Source organism: Centruroides sculpturatus, unplaced genomic scaffold (assembly GCF_000671375.1).
Source record: "Centruroides sculpturatus isolate CEXI.00-Female unplaced genomic scaffold, Cexi_2.0 scaffold594, whole genome shotgun sequence".
Lineage (NCBI taxonomy): Eukaryota > Metazoa > Arthropoda > Arachnida > Scorpiones > Buthidae > Centruroides > Centruroides sculpturatus.
The window spans coordinates 168,057-194,007 of record NW_019384999.1 but is presented as its reverse complement, the minus strand read 5'-3'; the positions used below and the strand labels follow the sequence as shown (position 1 = coordinate 194,007).

The following is a 25,951-nucleotide window of genomic DNA, read 5'->3' as shown; positions in this document are numbered from 1 at the left end:
TTGGCTTTGCAACATGAAAAAATTGAAATTTATAAGAGTAAATTAAGGGATGGTTGTATCAATGCAAGGGATGCTGATGGTTTAGCTTTGGCATGGAAGTTCTTTGTAAAAGAAAAGTTAAAACACAAAAAGTCTTAGTTCATATCTGCCTTAATAATGTGATGCTTTTTGATATATATTTTTATGAATTTAATCATTTTTGTGCATTTAATCTTTTAGGTTTATTTTTGTTTTTAGTTTTATATCGCCTTATTTTATTATTTATTATTTATATTAATATGGCTTCAATCTATTTATTATAGTTATTTTGTATAGTGATTGGTTAATTCATTTTACGTTTTAATTTTGAATTTGTAATGTTCGAAAGTTCCATTTTAACACAATTTTCAATGCTGTTTGGTAACTTATCACCTGATGATGGCCTATTTCATTAGGCTGAAAACGTTTGTGGGTTAATAAATATTTCTCAGCATTATAAGGTGTTGAATGTTTTACTGTTTTAAAAGAAGCTGAGTTTGATATTTAATTTATTCTCAACCAGTAAGTTAAAAAACATAAATATGATATCAGCAGAAATAATATAGTAACTACTCTTGCCTGGTATGCAAGTGAACCTGTCAGTGAATCTTTTCTTCCAGAATATTCAAAATTTAAATTACATTTAATAATTAGGAATAATTTTTATCATAAGATGGCATTCTAACTGCCTACTTCTAGCCAAATTGCTCTATATCTAATAATTAAATTAGCCTTAATATAACCCAAAAAATAATTCAGCAGATTGTTTGGCAATTAAGATCCTTCACAGACACCCTGCATATTAACCAAATTAAAGACAAGAATTTGTTATTTAACACTTATACAATAGTTATTGTGTTAGGACCAGTAACCCTTAAAACAAATAACAAAATTACTATTACTCTTTATTCTGAATTCAAGGAACTGATTCATGGACAGTATTTCCAGAGTATATAAGAGAGAGCTTCTACCTGCAGAGTGTACATTGAAAGCATTTCAGAAATCCAGTGGCATAATTGCTTCTACAGTTGGTTTATGATGATGAAATGCTGAATAGATTGTGGTGGAGAGTATTTCAAAAAGGAATGATACAGTTTACATGTTTGAGTCAGTTGTCTATTTATATGTGACTACTAACTCTTTAAACATGAAATTGACCAAAATTGACCTTATCTGTTAAAAACGAAATTGGCTGTTTGAAAAGTTGTTAGACTAGTTTTGTTATACAAGTTCCCCTTGTAGTCTGAGGAGTAAAAACAATTTAGTCATTAGCAACAGAAATGAAGAGTTTTCAGAGCATAAATAGTTGATGAAATTGGGATGGTCAAGGTCTCACATTTCTTCCATATTTGTTTCATTCAGACAACTATAGTTAACTGTAGACCACTCTTTAGATTCATATTTAAATGTTATATTACATTTTACATTAACTTCTCTTAATTGTTTATATTTACTTATAAATAATATAAATAGATAAAAGATTAGATTATATCATTTAATTTAATAATTTAAAAATTATGTAATAAATTTATTAATCTTTTCATATATAACAACAGATCACAGTCCTGTGTATGTATGTATGTATGTATGTATGTATGTATAACACTATATTTGTTATTATATATGTATATATAACACTATATTGAAACAGCCTGAATTAATTTACAGTTCTTCTTAATTTTTAATAATACAGTCAAACCTTGCTTTTCGAACTATTCGGTTTAGAAACAAAATTTTGAACTCTTTTTTGCTCCAGTTTCTGTACAATAACTTGGTTGTCAAACAAGCCACTCCGCACAGATGGCCACCAATTGTCAACTTTCTATTAGAGATGGGTAGTTCTGGTTGGAACTGTTCCAAAAGGAACTGTTATGGACTTGGAACTACGAGGAACAGTTCCACACAGAGTGTCGAGACAGTTCAGGTCAGAACTACTAATGTGTTCTTCATTCTATACTTTTATGAATATGGTTTTCCATAGAATGGCAAATTCTTTTTCTTGATTTGAACTTGAACTAATGAAAATGTTCCACAGGTTTTCAGGAATAATCAAGTTAGTTTAGAGTATTTTAAAGTTAAAGATATTTTAATAATTTATATTTTTATTCGAGTTAGTAATTATTTGTTTTATTAGTCACTAACTGATATGTCCAGCATTGCCCATCCAAACAGGTAAATGACTAAACATTAAAATGAAAACCATATTACAAATTTGGTTATTGTAGCTTACAATTGTTATGTTTATTGTAAAGTATTGAGGAGATCAAATCAGAGAAAGGGTAGTATGTCCAGATTTCATGAGTCTTCATTTTTCCCAGTGTCCTAGAGAATTAGCATGAAAAATTTGGTGCAGATTGGACATAGAGTTTAGAAATGAATAAGGGGGGGATAAAATCAAGGGAGGTAAGGTGACCAGGTTTTGTGATAGTCTATATTTTCCTCAGATTCCAAATTAAACAAAAATAATTTGGAGCAGATCGACTAAAAACAAGGAATAGAGAAACAAACATTTTATATGCAATATATAAAACTGATGAGGGACAGTCTTGTCCAACAGACTAAGCAATTCAGATGTTACATTTCAAGGAACCATCTAGTCCAACTGTTTTGACATAACTGTTCCAGTTGCAACAGTTCCAGTTCCAGCAGTGGAACTGGATCTCCTACCTCAACTTCCTATGTTAAAGAAAGTCAATGGTCTGACCAATCAAAGGACTACCAATTCAGAAGTTAGTGGTGCTGAGATCGCCTTACATCACAATATGAATCATCGAGGACATCACTATTTAAATTACATTTCAATGCGAATGCAGGAAAAATACTATTTCTGTTTTTTCAGTACATGCCATAGTTGAATTTATATCAAATTAATTAATAAAAACAGTGTTAATTGACATTCACAGAATACAAATGGCAAGAATTTGTTTAAATATACTTAAGTTAAATTAAATGATAAAAATTTATTAATAAAATATTAGATACTATAATATTAATATTTGTTAATACTAGGTAGCCAGTTAAAAATAATAAAATAATAATTAAAACTGATCTTTGCACCAAAACTAAAACTAAAAATTAATTAAAATTAAAATCAAATCAATTGAAACATAATATTTCAGAAAATGTGGATAAAGTACTTGTTGTCTGTCTTGATTGATTATATACATTATAAAATTGCCTTTATAGGCATTTTTTATGCTTGAAATACAGCTAAAATAAAATTACAAAAAAAGTTTTGTTTTGGAGGTTAAAAACAGATTAATCCATTTTATTGTTTCTTTTGAGAAAATTTGTTTGTTTTAGAACAAATCGGTTTTTGGACAACTTTTAAGAATGAATTAAGTTCAAAATTCAAGGTTTGACTGTAACATAAAATAATTATAAATTAAGTAAATTATTAAATTATTTAATAAAGCACTACTAAATAATCTGGCACTAACTGAATTTTAACGTAAAACATAACCCAAATTCTGGCTGTTTGGTTTATTTACATCACTTCCTGTTAGTTAATAGCTATATCCTACTTAGAAACCAATAGTTATATTTTAATTAATTTATCCAATAACAGTAAACTGATAATAATAATAATAAATTTTGTTTTATTATTATTATTATTATTATTATTATTATTATTATTATTAATAATTTGGATTTGTCCATAACCACATGTCCTGTTTTAGATGAAATTTAAACACTTCTTGATGGTCAAATGCTCCCTTTAAAAAGAAAAAGGCTCCAAATACGTCTTAATCTTCAATTTGAACCAATGTTGTTCTGTTTTTACTAATTTTCTCCAAATCTTCCAGAAGATCCAATTCTTCTCCTCCCTTTATAAATATTTTTAAGAACTTATGTATATTTAATTTTTCATTAAAAATCATTTAAAAAATTGTATTATTATTCTCCAGAGTCAGGTTCTTTTAAATTACATTTGTTCAACCTTTCAAATAAAAAAAAGAATTTTAAATAACCACTCATCACACTGGGATATAGTTAATCATGTACCCCAAACCAATTACGGTGTGGCACATAAAAACAAACAAAAACAAACATTTTTGAACTCCACTCGAGTTCTTCATCAGGCTTTGTAATGATTACCCGATGGATCTTCATAAAAGCTTTTGGAATAAAAATTTGAACAAGCATTTGAATATAAGCTCAAAAAATTAAAAACCACATTATGCCTGTGCATTCAGTTGCCCTACTGGGACTCAATGAACACTTTTCAAGCTTATATATCAGCACTTGTTTGAATTTTTATTCCAAAAGCTTTTACAAAGATCCATCGTGTAATTGTTACAAAGCCCGATAAAGAACTCAAGTGGAGTTCAAAAACATTTGTTTTTGTTTTGTTTATGTGCACACTGTAATCAGTTTGGGGTATGTGATTAAAGGAATTTTATTTTAAATATATTGATGTCAGTATTGACATTTCACTAATAGGTTTTTAAAACAGCATGTTTTTCTATACAGCCTGCATACTGGATAAAGATGATAAAAGTGTTGCAATTATATTAGCACTTTAACTTAACACAGACTGTGCACTAATGTTGCAAGTAAATTGGCTAAGTCAGTTAATTGTTTTTGTTTGTTTGTTTATTTATGGCAATGCAACATTTGGGCAATCTCCCTAGGAGAATGCCTTCTGGGAGGTCTTTTTAAGGGAAACTGGCCCCTATTTAGGCATTACAGACATGGAGAAAACCCAGAAAACTCCACATGGCCAGCTTGCTCGAGTGAGGCACAAACCCATGACCGAACTCCCAGTGTTAAGGGTACGAAAACCGCTTGGCCACTGGTGGGCCAAGTTAGTTAATTAATTGTAAAAATATCACTATATTATTAAATACAGCATATAATTTTTTTCTTTAAAATTTTTCCGAATTTATTTATGAAAATAATTACAGTATAGGCATATGGTGTTTTACCTTACCCATCCCTTCTCCTATGTAGCTTTTTGTAGTCTTTTCCTATAACCCTCCTTTCCCTAAACTGGGATATATGGTTTATGGATGATCCTTGGATGCTCTATAAAAAGAAACTATAATTTACCATGTGAACAAGGAAGAACACGTAATTTGTTTCCTTCATTATATTCTTCCAAACAAATGGCACAAGTATCATATTGATGATCACCTATTAAAGAAAATATTTTAAAATTTAATAGAAAAATATTTTAGCAATGTACTAAAATTAAATATTGAATAAATAAATTTCAAAGAAAATTTGAAGAATTTATCTGAATTTAAACAGTTAATTTAAGAGGAAAAAAATTTCAAATTTCTGAAATGTTAATATTGGAAAAAAATAGCATTCTAAATCTATTTAGCATTTAAACATTATATATATAAATTTAAATTGCCAAACAATAAAATTATTCAGTTGAAATCAAATTGATTAAAGAAAGTTTAAAATTAAAAAAAAAAATTATTTGCTGATGTTAGCTTAAAATGAGGATATCAATACTAAAGGAATCATAGATCTTTTTAGGTTATAATGAATTTGTATAAACAAAATTAAATAATAATAAATTCACTGCCTCCATTTAACATTCATTGCAACACATTTAAATTAAAGTCAATTAAACCATTATAAATAAATAAATAAAATTTTCAACTTTTATTTACCATATATTTGCACAGATAAGATGATAGTTGAATCATAAAAAAAATCCCCAAAATCCGGTTTTGTCTTATAAGACAGATACAAAAAAATTAGATTGAAATTTATATAAATTAAAATCATTATAAAAAAACGGTAAAACTGTAATTATTTAATAGTAGAAAGTAGGGTATGGCCACAAAATAGAATAGCCCATACAACATTTTTTGTAACAGTCAAGGTCATTACCTGAATGCCCAAATCAGTGGGAATGCTTTACAACAATAGCAAGGCAGTGCTGCCAGATGCAAGAAAATGAAATTTGTTCATTTGAAAAATTACAAATTGAACATAATTCCGTATATGCTATACAGTAGTATTATCCAGATGATGATAGCTGATCTAAACTAAATTCATAGGCCGTTGATAGTTTGGGAGTTGTCTTTAGGACAGATATATGCTAAAACTATAAAACTTTGATGAAAATTTATACCTCGTCTTATCTGCGCAAATATACGGTATTTATAATAATTTATTTAATCACAAATGATAAATGTTACAGAATTCATATCAATGACACAAAACTATTTGTATTCTCCTAGAATGTTCACTTTAGCATTTACCCCAGTGCAAAAAGAATTTTTGCACATTACTTTGAGTATATGCACATAGTGCCCTAGTTCCACTGTGATTGATGTTTACAGTAAAATATCATTTAATTTATTCAAAGAAGAAACTTGTGAAATGCTGTAGTTTGCATACAATGCTATTTCTATGGTCAATAAAATAATTTTTCAAAATATATCTTTACTTCACATTTGTTAGTGATTTGTTATAAATCTAGTTTTGAATTTTTTATTTATTTATATAAGTTCAAACAAAGATTCTGTTTGATCTCAAACAATAATTTAAATCATTGTATTAAAAGTTATCAATTCATAAAGTTAAAATATTTTCATTTCTTTTTATTTTGTAAGATAATTCATTCTTAGAAAAATATAAGCATATTTTTCTATTTGTTTTGAATAAGTTTTATGGTACTTTTCCATTATACTCTTGCATTTCACACCATGTTGCATAATGCTTTTCATATCAGGTGCAGAGTCGAGAAAGCACACTATTCAAAAATTCAAAATCAAATTTTAATTGAAAATAACCAAAACAAATTTTCTAAAATCTTATAATCCAAATACTTTTTTGTTAATTTTGTTACATTAAAGCACACTATTCAAAAAATAAAAACTGAAATTTTTATTTCAAAATTAACCAAAATGATTATTCTACATACAATTACATACTTTTTGTTCATTTTATTACATTAAAACATTTTACTTATTACTACTTCAATGACAATTTAAAAGTATGTTACTTACTTTCCTTCACTTAAAATAACAATTTACATTTCAAAGTTGCAAGCAAAACTTAGCTGACAATAATTCCTCAAACTTAGAAAACTCAAATCTAAAAAACAAAAAAAATTAACCTTTGATCTGTGCATCCATGTATTAATCCAGACACTAAAACTGCACCTAAAAATTGCTTTGTTACAAGTCCAACACAGCTTTTAATACACTTAGCACAACTACATTTTATTATTTTTTTGAAAAAATATTAGAAATGTAATACACCATACTCCTGCAGAATAAGAGAACAATTTCATTCTTATACAAATTGAAAATAGTGAACAAATATTCACTATTCACGTCAACAGTATGTCTAACTGAAAATTATAAACTGATGGATTAATTTGCATACCAACAGGTAACAGCAAATTATTTCTGATATATTTTCATAAAAGTAATAAAATACTGCTATTAAATACAAAAATAAAAAATATTTTCAAAAGTTTAGAAACAAATGATTCACACTTAATTTTTGCACACTTTAAATTCCTCATTTGAAATCACAATGCAGTTAGTCTTCATTTCATAAGTAATGCAACAGTTTGTGACCCTACAGCATGGGGCACAACATTGGAATGTGACATGCAATGCAAAATGTAGGAATATAATAGAAAAGTACAATTTTTATAATCTGTTAATAATTCCATAATTTAGTGTATCTAATTTTTTTTTATTTTTTACTTACATTAATAGTACTGTAAAGTTCAAAAACTTAAGTGGTAAATTTACATAAAATAATATTCTATTATTCTTTACAAAATAAATATATGAATAAAGATAAAGAAGACTGATTCAAATTGAAGCTTTATTGTTTGTGGTTGAATATGTTGGATAGAATTATTCACATATAAAAGAAAACAAAAGAATGCCTTAAAATTGTCAATAATTGGATTTAGATATTTTTATTAGAAGTTATTAGAAATTTAGTATTCACAATCATTAGAAATTACCTTTTTTAAATTTAATTACTGGTAACTGCTTTAAATGCTGTGACGAGAGACGGTTCCTTTGGTTTCTTCGACGTTCTCTAAGAAACTTGATCATCTAAAAGAACATATATAATTTCATTCATTTTAATTATCTGATTAATGATTACTTCTTTCAGATTTTCTAAAAGAATTCATTATTAATATTCAGGAAAATATCCTCATCTAAGTCAAATTCAAGGAGCCAATACCTAAATCTTAGAAAAATTTTTAAATAACTACTCTACCCTCCATTAAAAAAATACTTGACACCTTCCATTTCCCATACGTGTGAAATTTGTGTGTGTCATTCAAAACCCACATTTTTAAATCATCAAATGCAAATCAATTGTTTCACTCTCCTACAAATAAAGTTCACTTTACAAAAAATCCTAAATGATTTGGTTTGTTCTTTTCTTTTTGATTTTTGGAACTTCAAAAAAAAAAAAAAAAAATGAAGATGCAGTTTTTTTTGCAGGGTAAAATGAGTGATTTGCATTTGATGATGTAAAAATATAGTTTTGTTGGGGTGTATAAACATTGCATGTATAGGAAAATAGAAATTTTTCTTAGAGATGTAGTAGTTAGCTACTACATCTCTAAGAAAAATTTCTATTTAGCGGTGGAATGTCAACAATCTTAAATTTTTCATTTAAATTTGTTTACACAATAGTTTTCAGCTATTATGTAAACAAATTTAGATGACTTATGTAATCAAATGATTCATTTGTGTATTTCCTGACTATGAGCTTGAAAGTACCAGAGAAACTCATTCAATATAAGTGAACTCCAATAAAGTAGACTTTTATTTTAAAAATTTGGAGTTGTTTTCATTATTCAAAATTTTTTTTTTCTTTACAAATAATAGGACTTAAAAGTTACTTAGAATATAAAACAGATTTATATAAAATATAGTACAAATTTTGTGTTTTTAAAATTAAAAAAAGAATTTTAAATATTAAATTATGATTATTATAAAATTAAAATAATGAAAACTAACATACCATAATTAATAAAAATATGAAAACACAAATTCCAGTGGCAATTCCAAATGGAATAATATATTCTAAAATGTTAAAAGCTTCTTCAGGAATTATATGTAGATAGTATCTAAAAATAATCATAATTTTGATTATAATAATATAAACAAATGAAAATTACTATAGAAAAAAATAGTGATATAAAAATAGCTAAAATTATTTTTTTTCAAATTGGACATTAAACAAACAAATGAAAACATTCAACCCTAGATAACTAATCATTCGTCCACACAACGATGCATCTCTGCTCGAAAGTGAAATTCAGAAACTTTCCCGCACTTCCTGCTGGTCATTCTTTTTCTATCTTAATAATTTGAATAAACAGTGCTATGTGTGATGTAATTGTGTTCACACGTCAATTAGAAATTGACTTACAGCCATCCCATAGTCCGCTCGACGAAAGTTTAGTTACTACGTAACTTTGTTGCAAAGTCATGTACATTATGTACATTGTTATGACTGCAGATGTAAACAGTTAGTACGTGATAAATGCCATTCCCTATTTGAGTAAAGGTACTGATCCTCAGAAACAAATATTGGCTACGTTTTTCATAAAGGAAATTTTACATGGAACAAACTGTAACATTACTGTGGATAACAAATTCACTTCTGTATCTTTGGCAAATGAACTATTGAAATCACCTTATAATTTGACCTTAGTTGGCATTCTTAGAAGTGACGAAAGAGAAATTCCTGAAAAATTAAAAAATTCTAAATTACATGCTATTGGTACTTCAATATTTTGTTATGACAGCAATAAGACATTAGTTTCGTACAAAGCCAAGTCAAATAAAGTTGTTTTTGTTATGTCCACTATTTAAGATTAAATTAACATCGATAAAAATACAGGGAAACCGCAAATAATACATTTTTATAATAGTACAAAGGGTGTGGTAGACACAGTAGATCAAATGTGTTCAAATATGAGACAAAACCAAAAGGGGCCACTATGCGTGTTTTATAATATGCTAAACCTATTGGCAATAAACAGCTCTGCTATCTATGTCTCTAATAATGTCAGAAAAAAAAAACTGATGTTCCTGTGAAATTTCTTTATGAAGATGGGAGACAAACTGCATGTAATCTTATTTCCTAAATATTTTGTCTTTACTTAGTTCCTATTTATCCATACTATTGTGCCATGTAACAAGTTCTTATTTTTATTAAACAATTTTGTTGATACAGTAGAGCCTTGAAAACTCGGCACTCCGGATAACTCGGCCACTCCCTGGCAGGGCAAAAAAATCCTTAGTTAATTAATTTTCATGATAAAGATAGCTTTATGCCTCAAAGTATTTTTCTGAGGTTTGTCTTATCAGGTAAATTACTGTACAGTGTATTGATTAATTTTCATTTTCATGTAGTAAAGGCTCTATGCCTTCATAAAAGACATACTTTTCCTTTGTTTAAGGGTAATTGGGCAGTTTATTCTCTGTTGTATTCTCAAGTAAACAATACATACAAGTACAGTACAGCATTTTCTGAGGAAACACTCATACTTATTTTTTTAACCCCATTCCCGATAACCCGGCATTTTCACAAACTCGGCCACCCTTCGGTCCACATTAGGCCAAGTTTTCGAGGCTCTACTGTATTAACATTTTTTAATTAGTCCGCTCGATGAATGTGTAGTTATAATATAACTAGAATTTAAGTTTAGTTATCTAGGGTTAAAAAAATATTTTGATCATAATAAAAATTACAAATAAAGATAAATAAAGTCAGATAATAAAATTATTAAATAAAACATAACAGCAGGGTTGACGTAAATACAGTAAAAAAGAAGTTACCAGTAACAAAACAAAACATTTTTTTACACCCAAATGATAGCAGATATACACATCATTCAAAAAACAAATTTACAACATGGTATGATTAACTGTGTTCTCTCACAGTTAATCACATGATTAAGACAAATTGCAAAATTGTTAATTACAGAAGCAAACACATCATTGGAAACCTGTACAGTACTTCAGCTTGGGTTGCTGTCATAAGGTCAATTTGATTCTACTTTATACTTGGTGCAGAATGCTCTTCAGACTGTTTCTAGACTGTTGTTATTCATGTAACATTTTTAGATCGTAAATATCCATTTTTCAAGGCTGTACAGCATCAAATTTGCATGGCACAAAACACTGCAGTGTGATTGAGTACACAACATATACGTGTGCAGACTAAATTCCACTATGTATGATGTTTTTATGAATTTTGGAGCCGGTATCCATAAAGACAAGAAAGATATTTAGATTTCTTCTCTTTAACTCATTTTTTATACCCTATACATTAAACATAACAATAACCAACAACGGAAGTTTACAAAGCATAGAAATTTAAGAAATCAAAACCTAAAATAAAATTTGAATTTAAATTTAAAGAATGACACTGTCCTTTCCTTCTTGGAAAAAACATGATTAGAAGACAAGACTAGTTTAATTTTATTATTCTTTATTGCAGATTTCTATGTTCCTTTTGAGACTGACTTTTCATTTAATAGTTCACCTATTAAATTTGGATTTGTTTGGAGGACAGATATTTCAGTTTGTTTGCCAACTGTTGTTGTAGCTTTAACAATGGAAGCATATAAGTATTATTTTTTGACTGTAATGGAGGAACAATTTGCTTTGCTACAACATTGCAAGACAATAAAAACAATGCAGAACATAGACTATGTTCTACATTGTTTTTATTTATTGTATTTCCTTTTCACATTGCCACACTGGGCAAGTTTTACTGTAGAAGAGATGCAAGTCCTTACAATTTACACAGTACAGAGAGTTGTTACAATTTTTACTACTGTGATCAGAATTTTAAAATTGATGACAAATGCTATTCCTCTGCATGATGATTAACAGTGGCACTAATACAGTGGTGCCACATACTTCAATTTAATTCATTCTAAAAGACTGTTTGAACTCTGAATTATTCAAAGTCCAAATCAATTTTTCTCATTAGAAATAATGGAAAGTCAATTAATCCCTTCCCAGACTCTAAGTAATACTCATTTTCATTAACTTAAAAGAGCAAATACACATAATTTCAGGTAGAAATAGCACAATTAAATGCACTAATAATAAATTAAAACAGAAAACAATAAATATGTAAATACTGCTTAATAAACTAAAAATTGCATTTACTGATCATACACTGTTGACTTTGGCATCTTAAACATGTGTACTTCATTCATGCTTTGTGACTTTGTGATAATTTCCTTTTTCATCTAAATCATTGATATCATAACATTCCTCTTATCTTAGACTTTGTTGCTTCCATACACTTCTACCATGCCATAGTTAATAAGTTGAACAGAAAGTTTTTGCTTATTTTAAACAGGTGTCATTACTTAACAGAAATGTGTGATTTAACTACAATAGCTGTGAAATTTAACACATAATTGTTAATGTGAGATTGTATTATTTGATTAGAAGCTATTTTGAACTTTTTAATTCACATTTTGTTTGAATAAAATCAACTTGAAATATCTTCAGATAGAGAGTATATCAGGCATATTATGCTTTGAGTTTTAGATAGACTAATGCCAAACACACAGAGTGAATATTTTCCAACAATTATAATTTTAATTATTAATTAATTTGTCCTAGAGAGAGGCATTAGGTGCCATCTCATATTAAATTTAATACAGCAGAGCGTCGTTTATCCGAATCAATTGGGGACTGGGGTTGTTCGGATAACTTATTTTTCGGATAACCAATTATGTACGAAAAAATATATTAATTTATCCTGTGTTGAAATTTATCTCTGTTGCGTGTCGCTTTGCGTTGAATTTTCGTCGATGTTAAGCCTAATGAAGACTATTGTATCGTTAAAAATTATTTTTTTATTTTGTACAAACAAAATAAATATATTGAAAAATATAAAAACAATAAAAATTATACTTCAGAAGTGAATTTAGTATCAAAAACGTAAAATATTTGAGTAGCCCAAGACATAGCCAAAGATTACAGCGCCACAGCACTGGCAAAAATTTAAATTTGTTGACTGGAATTCCTTCGGATAACCGACCTTCGGATAAACGACGCGCTAATGTAATTATAATTTAATTAAATAATTTTAGAATATTCTGAAAGAACAAAAAAAATCAACCTGGAGCAAGACTCTAGGGCAAATTAATTAAGTAGCGTAATTTACAATGCATCTGCATGGCAAGCAGGAGTTGTGGGTTCAAGTCTTGCTCTAGGCTGATTCTTTTCTTCCAAAATATTCTAAAATTATTTAATTAAATTATAATTATTAAATTTAATACAAAATGGTGCCAAATGCCTCCCTCTAGGAAAAATTAATTAGTAATTAAAATTATAATCACCAGAAAACAGCCTGATCTTATACGATAGTTGGTGTGGCTTTATAAAGGATACAAAATGTACGGACATCCAAAAGCTGTCAATAAAGAAAAAGTGCAGAAAGAAATTGTTAAAAATCAATAAACAACACACAAAATAATATATTGATTCATTGATAATATATATTGTATATTATTTGTGATATTGTTGGATAACCAAATGCCAAAAATAAAATGAAAAAAAGCACTGAAAACATACAAGTATAACCCAAGAGTGGAAGCAAGAGATGATTTAGGCACACAACAGACTGCATTTACACTTTGAGCACATTTTTTTATTGTGTGCACAGTTTTAACTTAAAGCAAATTTTTGTGAAATTTAGCATACAAACTCTGACACATTTGAAGTTAGAGTCATTCAAACCCTGTACTCAAAACAATAGAAAGGGTTAGGATATATAGGTACATTGAGCAGATTAAATATCCTGCGCATATAGTAGTAAGCAGTATTGTAGAGTTTAGGTCAGAATAAGCTGTTTTACTTTCAATGGTTTCCCTTCTTTTTGTATGATGATATGTTTAACATCTGTAATGCCCTGGTCTGAAAGTCCTCATATATGTCTGTTTCATACATGATATCTCAAAGAATTGAATATGAATATGGGTAGCATTAACAGAAATGTTAATGCTACCCAAGAAAGTCAAGGTTGTTAATTTTTCCAATTGTTTATCTGTTGTTAATTCTATTTCTATGTCTTCAAAGTGAAGTTTAAAATGATTTCCTATTGTGGACTCTAGCAGCTCTTGGATCAAGAAATGAAAATGTTGGGTTAATTTTTGTTCTCCAAAATGGTGTAAAATAATAAAGCATGGTGAACATGAATCAGTGCTTGTGTTTCTCACTAACATTCCTTAAGGTTTTTTATAAATTCTATAGTAGAAAAAATAAATTTGGCCCCAGTAACCTCACTCATCAAGCCTGGCAACTGGATGCAAAACAAATCCAGATTGATGTACCAGGTTTTCCAGATTTATATTGTTGTAGCTCAGTCAATTGGGATGGGAATTCTTCAACCATTTCTCCATTTAGACTTTGATGAAACAAATAAGACTCAATGTTAACCAATATATTTAAAATGGCTTTATGATTTGTTCAACTTAGAAGTACTTTTTTGATTTGATTCCTGTTCAGCTAACTCCAAACTGAGGTCAGAACTTACTCAACAATCAGCTAGCTGATTCAAATGAAGTCTGATTTGAACCACCTGTTTACCAGAATCAGAAGCCAAAATAGTGTGTTGAGATTGGTATGTTGTTTGTCAATTACCAGGATCCCCTTTCCAGTTCAGGTGTATTCATCACATAAGACAAATTGGTAGTGAATTCCACATTTATTTATTTATTTAACAAAAGACAGCAGCTGTACACAAACGGGACATTCCAATTTTCAACGCTGACTCAGCGCTGATCTCAACATTCGTTAAAATTCGTTCCTTTTTTCAATGTTAAGGTAGCGCTGTTGTCAGTGCTGACTCAACACACTCAGCATTCAATAGATATGTTGACTGCTACTTTCCAATGAATTGTGGGTAATTGGTAAGACATTTGAATGGAATCCATCTTGCTGAGAATGGAATTATGGGAACTAAGCACTTCGTATTGGAGTTGGAACGTCGTTGATGACGTCAAATTGTTGACTTCAACACTCAACACTCGCGTTGAAAATTGGAATGTCCCGAAAGTGTTTAGCCAGCAGAAGAAAGGGAGGGAAGAGGAAAAGAAAAAAAGGGCGAAGAGATAGAAAGAAGAGAAAGGAAGAGTTCCTCTGAGTGGCATATGTAAGTTACTATTCCCTCTACGATTAATGTTAGCATGCAGTTTTTAGGCTTCATGGCCATGGTTCTAAAAGAAAACCTGAGTTCTAGCATATACCAATAAGTAGTGTAGTAGTACATATAAGCTAGAGATAGTATAGTTTAATGCTGAAAAATAAAATCTTCACACTAATACTGAGATAATACAGAAACTAAGCTAGCAAGCCCTATAAGAAGCAGAATAACCTAACTGAAACAACTAGGAGAAATAGCAAATATACTGATAACTAACTTAAAATTAACTGTCTTAAATCTAACTTATTACTAAACAAGAAGTTAATTAACTTTTATTTTTTTATTTTTCTTTTTATTCATCTTTCATCATTACAATTTGAATTTAAAAAATCTCCAGTAGCTGATATAATCAATAGCAATTTTATTACTTTATTGCAGTTGCCGTAAGATGGCATTAGTTATGGAGCGCAGTGGGCTTGCCATAGTCGTGCCCCATCTGGGTGTTAATCTGTGATAAAACCTATTAGGCTACTGTTAACTGTATAAGAACCTTTATATCTCAAATTTTTTTCTCATTCCTGTGATATTTGAGATAGACATGTTCAACTGTATTTGTTTATTGTTATAAAATAAATTATTTTTAATGACAAAATAATAATAATAACGATAATACAGTAGAGCATTGATTATCCGACTCAATTGGTGACTCGGGTTGGTCGGATAACCGAAAAGAATGATAAAATACATTATTAGTATAGTATATTAGTATATCGCTATTAACCTACTTCGCGTTGAATTTTCATTGATGTTAAGCCTAACAAAATTTTTTTTTTAAATAATAATCATCGCTATTGTATCATTAAAAAATATTTTAAATTTATTTTATTGCTCACAAAACAAACCACCACTCATAATTACAAAATTAAATCTCGTTTAAATACTGGCCTCCCTTTCATGGTCGAGCCAGTGTTGCCAGCTAAAACACGCAAAAATTTAACAAAAATAATATTGAAATAGCCAAGACATAGCCAAATATTGTAGCACGCACCACATCACTAGCAGACATTTGAACTTTGCTGACTAGAGTGGTCAGTTAACCGATGTGACAGTTAGTTGGGAATCGGATAATTGATGCTCTACTGTAATAATAATAAAAAAACTGTCAAATAGCTGGTTAGCTCAGGGGATGCCTGTTTGGGGAAACAGAAGGATTCATGATTGCCATACAGGATCAGGTCATAAATACTAAAAACTACAGAAAACACATACTCAAAGATACAACACTCACAAATGACACATGCAGAAAATGTCACATCATGCCAGAAACTATACAACACATCACTTCTGGTTGCAAGCTCTTGGCACAGACAGATTACTTACATAGACACAATCAAGTAGCAAATATAATACACCAAGAGCTTGCAAAGAAACACAAATTGGCAGACATCCACGAACCATACTACAAGTATATTCCACAGACAGTATTGGAAAATAACACGCACAAAATGTATTACGACAGAGCCATAATCACAGATAAAACAATTTACCACAACAGACCAGACATCACACTCATTGACAAACACAATAAAATCACATACATTATAGACATAGCCATTCCAAACACTCACAATGTACAAAACACATGCACTGAAAAAATTAGCAAGTACACAGAACTCGCCCAGGAAATAAGGCATCTGTGGAGGATGGATAGGGTGCTTATTGTACCTGTTGTTCTTTCCTGTACAGGTGTCATACTACACACACTACACAAAAGCCTGGGCACATTACAATTGAATAGAAACAAATACATCACACTACAGAAGGCCACTATATTGATTGCATGTCATATTGTTAGGAAATTCCTGAATACAGACACACACAGTGACACAGTTTTAATTTTATTAATTTTAATTTTGTTTTAGTTACTTTGCCTTGACTCTGGTCCAGCATAGTACACTGCCAGCGGTGTCAACCGAGTATAACTCACAAAACCCAACATAATAATAATGCTACATACCTTTCTGGATATTGAAAATTCTTTAATCTTTCTCCATCAATTTCTGTGAAAACAACTCGAATAAATTTGTTATTTTCTGAAAATAAAATTTAATTACTTAACACTTTATAGTTTCAGTTCTCAAAATATTAAACAATATATAACATTATATTGTGTAATAAATAATTAAAAATAAGCAAATACATCTATTTATAAGGGGAATAATCTTTGAAATACATTTCATGTATGAAATATCTTGAGAAATAAAAATACGATTAAATTTTAAAAAATTAATATTTTACAATGTGTTTAAATATTCAATTTTACTAAATATTTAAATACATTGTAAAATATTTTAAAATCCTATATTTCCCTATTCTATAAATTAAACTGTTTGTAAATTTCATTAATTTAACAAGTACACATATTAGCAGTATTTTCTGTTATATTTCATTTCACCTAAGAATGCAGTGTCAAAACAAATCACCTTGCTGCATTTGTATCATTTGCAATGAATTTTGTGGTTTGTTGGTTCATTTTGGTATGTGCAGTTACATGTATAACACTGGCAGTGTTTTAATAACTGTATAAAGTAATTTATATCACAGCGCAGTCTACCTGTAAGTGTAAAATGATAAATACAATGCTTAATAATTGTTACCTATCTAAAGTTTAATTTTTTTTAAAGTGCACCAATTTATAATGTGATGGTTATCCAGTTTGCACATGAATGAGAATTGTTCTGTCTTTTTTGTGTCGAAATTCCCAAATCTATTTCTCTTGAATTTCATTTAAAAAATTGTATATCATATTAATGGCTTTAGCAATATACTGCAACCTATAAAAACTTTTAAATGTTAAAGTTGGCAAAATTCTTTTCTTTGAAAAACAGGAGATGGACAGTGCCGCGTAGCCAATGAGAATTTTCAGTGATGTCATGTGTTTTAGAGAGGTGCATTCTTTGATGAAACAAAGTATAGTTTTTAACAGATCAAAATTATGAAATTTTATATAATTTTTTAGCAAATTAAATCATATAAGAGAAATTAATAAAAAATCTATTATGTAGGAATAGGTAAACCTTTCTTACATTAAAAGATTAATCAGAAAGCTGCTACAAAAACTAAGAATATATTGTAGCAATTAGAGACCAGTTTAACTTTTTAAAGATATGACAAAAAGTTGATTTCATTTTTTTCTATTAAAAAATTAATTATTGCTGACTGCCATGAAAACTGATATATTGATTTTTAAGTTTGTCTTGTATAATTATTATATCAGGAATTAACTACAGCAAATTAAATATTGCAATAACATGTTGACAAACAAGCATTAAACTGCACTACTGTAATATTGATATACACTTTAAAATGCACAAAAAACAAATATAATTTCTATCTTAATGGCTAAAGATTAAATTATTTTTTATGTAAATTTACCAGTATGTTGGAACATGTGGCAATTGACACTGATAAAAAAAAACCTCACATGATAAAAATTAAAAACATTTTTGGCCACATCAAGAGGCCTTCCTCAGGTAAAAAGAGCTGTTCCACAGATAGAATATTCAAAAATGAAGAAATATTCCAAACAGAATATGATGTAATTTGAAATTTACATTCCAAATTAAATGATACAACACATTATAAGGTTTACATATAATAAATACAATGAATTAATATCAATTTTAAAATAAAAGTAAACACATTAAAAATAATACAGGAAAATAAATGTGTCATAGACTTGTCTTGAAATTTTCAATTATGTCATAAAATATGACATGCTTTGAAAATTACACAATAAAATAAATGATTAAAAAATAAGCATTATTTTTACTTTTTACAATTTACTTTACAGATGACAAATAAATCAAAGTATGTAATATAACTTTTACATAAATTGTTTTTATTTAAAAGTTATATTACACAATGTTTTTGTCTCCACTCTGTATAAATTATATATTGGAAAGTATTATGGGTAGTGTCTACATCAGGGGTGTCCAACCTTTTTGTTTCTCTGGACCACATTGGAAGAAGTCATGGAGTTCTGAGCCACAAGTATATTGTGACCCAATCCTTAAATATACAAGTATATTTAAGCATTTACATTTCTAGATTATAGTAATAAGTATTAAAACTTTATCACAAAAAATATATTTTAAAAAAATTACTTCTACAGACACTTTTAATTTCTTCTTAGAAATAGATAAATTTATTTATTATAATGAAGACAAACAAAAATTTATTTGAAAAACACAAATATTTGTTTTATTTGGGTCTTTATTAATAAAAAAAACAACGAAACACCATTTTAAAACGCATTTTTATTTAACTAATATATTTATAAATAATATGTAGCCAATGCGCCAAATGATATTTTTTACGTCAAACTAAAAAAAGGGTAGCCAAATTTGACGTAAAGTAGCCAAATCTTGCAATACTGAAAGAAATATTAAATAAAGCTAGAGTTGGGATTCAAAGGATTATAGACCCAAATTCGGGGAATGAAGAAAAAGATTAAGATATAAAGAAATGAGAAAGGTTAAATAGACCTTCTGTTATGCAAATATTGATCCTTAATTTTCCAATCTTTCTCACTTCTTTTTATTTTTTGGCCTTTCTTTTCTTTCCTTGAATTTGGGGCTATAATTCTTTGAGTCACGACTCCAGCTTTATTTAGTATTCCTTCCTCATTCACATATTTCAAGTATTTGAAAATATTTCCTTTCTATTAAAAAATAAGATATGTATAAACGTTTAAGGCTTTGTGAAACTTCTTTTTTGAGGTTTATGCCATTGAAATAAATAAATAAATAAAAAATTTGCCGGTTTTGTTTACAAGTTTATTGGGCCTCATTGGAACTTGCCTTGGGCAATGGATTGGACACCCCTGGTCTACATGAAAAATGTGGCCTTATATATTTTTTTTAATAGGTTATAGAATACCATACTCACATTTTAGCCCTAATAGTTAATATGTTGGAGTTGACTTAAATGGTAGACTTAAGTCTAAACCAGCATTATAAACTGATCACCTTGAATTTGACTTATATTCATACTATCAAATATCTGTTATGGTGGCTGTTTATTCGTTCATACACATATATGACTTTTTAATCTGAAAAATCACAAGAATTCTGGTAGACTATCTTACAGCCTTTAGGTCAGGAACATCCTTTATTAAAGATACAGGTTACATATGCATTTCGAGCTTATTTTATCTTTAAGTCCCTCTTCAGTGCTATACTAAAAAATTTAGAACAACCAGTAATGTAACAATATAACATGTGTAGATTATATCCTTTGACATAAAAACTATTTTATCATACCAAAAAAGATTTTTTACGATTTTTTCTTACAAATCCTTCTGCTAAACTAATATGACACTTCTGGGTTTTTTTACATTATTCACAAATCCTTAATCAATAAACATAAATAAACCATAAAATTTAACATAAATATTTTTACAATACAAGGAAATTTTTCTACATTACTTTAAAATGAGCATATATCATATTACATTAAAATTCTAAACAATCTTTAAAAATTCTTGAAGATGCATTACAGCAATAGGGTAACTGTAATTATAGTAACCTTCTAAAATTATTTACAAAAACTGTTTAAAAAATTACAAAGAATACATACCAACATTAATATTTTTTCACAACTCTCAATACATCGTACTTTACATTATGTTGTGTGACTCTTACATTACAAGGAAATTTTTGTAGTAATGCTCTCTATCAGACTGTACCATTGCTGATCTATTTGCATATCGTTAGAGATATTGATTAAATTTTTACTATTAGATTTAATAATTTCGATGTGTTCCTTAAATTTACATTTATAAATGTTTTTTCCCCTTCTATCTGCCTGTAAAAATCATTATATATTTCAAAATAGTTTCTTTTATAAGCAAATTCTATAAGTTCTATCAGTGTTTTGTCTACTTTTAGTTGTATAAGGCTGTTTTCTATTAATTTCCACTTTATATTCAGGTATATATTCCTAGCATCCAAACTTATTAATTTATCTGTTCTTTCCTTTTTTAATTTTTGAATACAGTAGAGCGTTGTTTATCCGAAACGTCGGTTAACCAAAAGCATTTAAATTGGCAAATTTAAATTTTCACTAGTGCTGTGGCGCTGCAATCTTTGGCTATATCTTGGGATACTCCAATATTTTTTTTTTGTTGGTGTGTGTGTTTTAGCTGGCAGCCATGGCATTTTTGTGTGGTGTTTTTCTGAAGACTGTGTGTCGTGCTGAATCGAACGTTTTTGATACTAGATCAACTTCTAAAGTATATAATTTCTGGTTTTTATATTTTTCAATATATTTATTTCGTTTGTAAAAAATAAAGAAATAATTTTTAACAATACAATAGCCACGATTATTATTTTAAAAAGTTTACGTTAGGCTTAACATCAACGAAAATTCAACGAATTTTCGTTGATGTTAAGCCTAACGTAAATTCAACGAATTTTCAACGAATTCAACGAACGATCAACGAAAATTCAACGAATTCAACGAATTCAACGAACGATCAACGAAAATTCAACGAATTTTCGTTGATGTTAAGCCTAATGTGAAGCGACATGCAATGGAAAAAAATTTCAATATGGGATAGGTTAATATGTTTTTTCGTACATAATCGATTATCTGAAAAATAAGTTATCCGAACAACCCCAGTCCCCAATTGATTCGGATAAACGATGCTCTACTGTACTATTAATAACTTCATCAGCATTTTTTAATGCTATTATTAGAACAATTAAAAAATATTAATTGTTCTAATCCCCCATTCCGAAAAAACATTTATAAATGTAAATTTAAAGAACACATCGAAATTATTAAATCTAATAGTAAAAATTTAATCAATATCTCTAACGGTATGCAAATAGATCAGCAATGGTACAGTCTGATAGAGAGCATTACTACAAAAATTTCCTTGTAATGTAAGAGTCACACAACATAATGTAAAGTACGATGTATTGAGAGTTGTGAAAAAATATTAATGTTGGTATGTATTCTTTGTAATTTTTTAAACAGGTTTTTGTAAATAATTTTAGAAGGTTACTATAATTACAGTTACCCTATTGCTGTAATGCATCTTCAAGAATTTTTAAAGATTGTTTAGAATTTTAATGTAATATGATATATGCTCATTTTAAAGTAATGTAGAAAAATTTCCTTGTATTGTAAAAATATTTATGTTAAATTTTATGGTTTATTTATGTTTATTGATTAAGGATTTGTGAATAATGTAAAAAAACCCAGAAGTGTCATATTAGTTTAGCAGAAGGATTTGTAAGAAAAAATCGTAAAAAATCTTTTTTGGTATGATAAAATAGTTTTTATGTCAAAGGATATAATCTACACGTGTTATATTGTTACATTACTGGTTGTTCTAAATTTTTTAGTATAGCACTGAAGAGGGACTTAAAGATAAAATAAGCTCGAAATGCATATGTAACCTGTATCTTTAATAAAGGATGTTCCTGACCTAAAGGCTGTAAGATAGTCTACCAGAATTCTTGTGATTTTTCAGATTAAAAAGACATATATATGTATATTATATTCATACATTATATGATAGATCAAATTATGCAACACAGAATAACTTTAAACTAATAATAATAAATTATATTCTGGTATTTTACAAGTCATTAAGCAACCACAAATCTTACAATCACTAAAAATAAACTTATATATTATACTGATTTTAGGAAATCATAAACAGTACAAATAATCATATAACAGAATAACAAACAAACAATATACAATCCAGAGACACATCTAAAAAATACAATTACAAAATGTTTCAAACTGTGGTTAATTTTACTTGTTGTAAGTTTTCAAATTAAATCATTTTTTATGTAAACACAAAATAACTTTTAAAGTTCTGTGTTTACATGAAAAATTTGTAAATTTCTAAAGATTTCATTTAAAACTGATGAAGCTTAAGTAAATGGATGAAAGTATTGTTTTTTTGTATATCTTTAATATTGTTAATTTCCCATTAAAACATTGCTCTTGATAATGTACTGTACAGTACCTGAGTGATTTTAGTAATTCATGCAACATATGGGAAATTCCTGATTAAATTAGCTTTAGTTCTCTGTTGATAAACAATTCTATACTTACATCATCCTTATGACACAGCACTAATAATTTTTAAGAAGTCAGCTTATAGCTTGATAACATGTCTTTTGAAATTATTATATATCATCATCAGATTCTAAGTTAATAACAACATTAAAGTGAAATCTCTTATAATAAAACTGTCTTTTCTTTGTTGCTTTCTCTTACACACGACGAATGGTATAATAAGGCAATATGACCATCAATACATCCACTTTATTAAATATTACATTTTATATTTATTGGAAATGTAATTTTTGTGTTTGTTAAAATTTTCAAAACTGATTATAAAGGTATAAAAGAAAATCCTAATATTAAATGTAAAAAATGCTGTAAAAACAGTTAACTTTATTAAAATTTATAGGAAATTGTAAAGATTAAAATCAACATGATTTTAAAAGGAGAAAAGAATGTATCGTACATCAAAGTATGTTGTAAATTTTAAGAGCATTTTAATAATATTGTAATATTTACAATTGTATATTTTTAGCCAACAGAAGAGGGGTTTATACCCGAAATGCATCTTGGCAATAAATATAAAATATAAAATTTAATAAAGTGGCTATATTTATAGTCTGTTGTCTTATCATACCACTTCATCATGTGTAAGTAAAAAAAAAAATTAAAATGAAATGTAAAAAAACATAGAACTCAATAAATGACAAAACTAACTAACAACAAAAATTTATTGTTGTTAATTAGCTTTGTCATTTATTAAGATAAATAAAAGAAATGTCATAACTAATTTTATGTAATAATAAATACACTCATTGTCATAAAAATTAGCACACCATGAAGGAGTTGTCATATTGCTATGAAACTTGGCATGCAGATAAGTCTCAAGCAGATATGGAAATTATTAGAGTTATAGCGTGATGGCTCATTGCATAATGCCAGCTGAGGGCGTTAAAGTGCATCCCCTTGGCCTATAAAAAAGTGCACAGAGACATCCTGCCTGTAGTTTACCTGCTGCAAAGGGACACTATCACTAGAGATGCCTTTACATCACAACTGAAAACCAAATGAACAACTGAGTTTGAGAGGCAAAGGATCATCAGGTTGAGAGAAGTTGGAAGGTCATCTTACCAAATAGCCTGCCATTCTGACAACAATGTGAGGTGGTGTTGGGACCAGTAAACAAGAGAGCTCACACACATGGTGTCCAGTCCCAGAACACCCCTGGTAGACCACTAGCATGAGAGAACCACTGGTCACATGAGAGAACCACAAGCATGCACATAGCCAACCATATCATTGTCCACAATCAGACACAGGTGGCACGATCATTACAGGCTCCATACATGTCTGTCCATACCATTTTGAGACACTTAGGTGAGGAACATTTGGTATTGCAGTGGCCATTACGTGTGCTGCCATTGACACCACCCACCATTGCCTCTGTTTGGAGTGATGTCACTCAAAGGGATTGGACCACAATGGAATTGAACTGAGTCATCTACAGTGATGAATCCAGATTCAGTTTGGGCACTGACAATGAACACTACATTGTCTTAATCCTACCTACACTTTGGAGAGGTACACACCACCACAGCTGGTATGATGGTCTGCAGTGGCATCACATATGACAGCCACATTTGTATCACAGCTCAATTAGTGATACAATTGAGGGACCATGACAAACCAGTGGTATGTTTGTGACATCCTGCAACCACATGTGTTGCCTCTCATGGCAGGGCTCCCAAGAGCCATTTTCCAACAGGACAATACTCAACCACATACAGCAAGCGTGTCAGGACTGCCACTGCCACAATGTCACACTTCCCTAGCCTGATTTGTCACCAATCAAACATTTCTGGGATCACCTGGAATATCAAATTAGACAGCCTAGGAGTTTTGCCGAACTAGAGGACTGCTTGCAGCAATTGTGAACTGAGATGTCGCAGGACAGCATATGCCACCTGTATGCCTCCATGCCCTCTCATATCACATTGTGTAGTCATGCTAGGTGTCCAATAGGTACTAGAACCTTCTTGTAATAAATGATTGTTTGTAATCACTTGCTTATATCAGAGTTACACTCACACATGTACAATTTTGTTTGATTCCACAATTCCTTCTTGGTGCACTAATTTTTATGGCATTATGCACATTTTAATAATATACAGTGAAACCTCGCTTAACGAGCATAATTCATTCTAGAATCTTACTCATAATGCAAAACACTCGTTAAGCGAAACAGTTTTTCCTATATAAATTAATGCAAAATATAATAATGCGTTCCATGCTGTAAAAATACTCAAATATTTTATGTATAACGTTTATTCAAAGTTAATTATACAATATACATTGTTAAGGAGTGTGAATCATCATCATCTTTTCTTCTAGCACGGAATGAACCAACCTGAAATGCAAATTTGATTTACAGGAAAAAAAAAAATCACAGATAATATGTCTGATAAACACACCAAACAACATACCAAATTCTTTGGATATGTAAAGGCTATAATTAAATATTATAAATTAATTAATTTGACTAGAGATAGGCAGTTATGCTGCCATCTCATATTAAATTTAATAATTATAATTAATTAATTTTTTATTTAGACATTTTTAAAATTTAATTTGGAATTGGTCATTAAATTTAATACGAGATGGCAGCATAACTGCCTACCTCTAGTCAAATTAATTAATTTCTAATATT

General features: G+C 28.9%; 1 protein-coding gene across 1 annotated transcript in view; it reads right to left on the bottom strand.

Moving 5' to 3' along the window:
* The window catches only part of LOC111633179 (E3 ubiquitin-protein ligase RNF13-like), a 57,898-nt gene that overhangs the window by 10,028 nt on the left and 21,919 nt on the right, over positions 1–25,951 (bottom strand). The window contains exons 5-8 of the mRNA XM_023377702.1: positions 17,171–17,246; positions 8,992–9,097; positions 7,973–8,066; positions 5,071–5,154 (exon numbers count right to left, since the gene is read on the bottom strand). Of these exons, the coding sequence (XP_023233470.1) occupies positions 5,071–5,154; positions 7,973–8,066; positions 8,992–9,097; positions 17,171–17,246 (360 nt within the window). The remainder of the gene's footprint in view (positions 1–5,070; positions 5,155–7,972; positions 8,067–8,991; positions 9,098–17,170; positions 17,247–25,951) is intronic.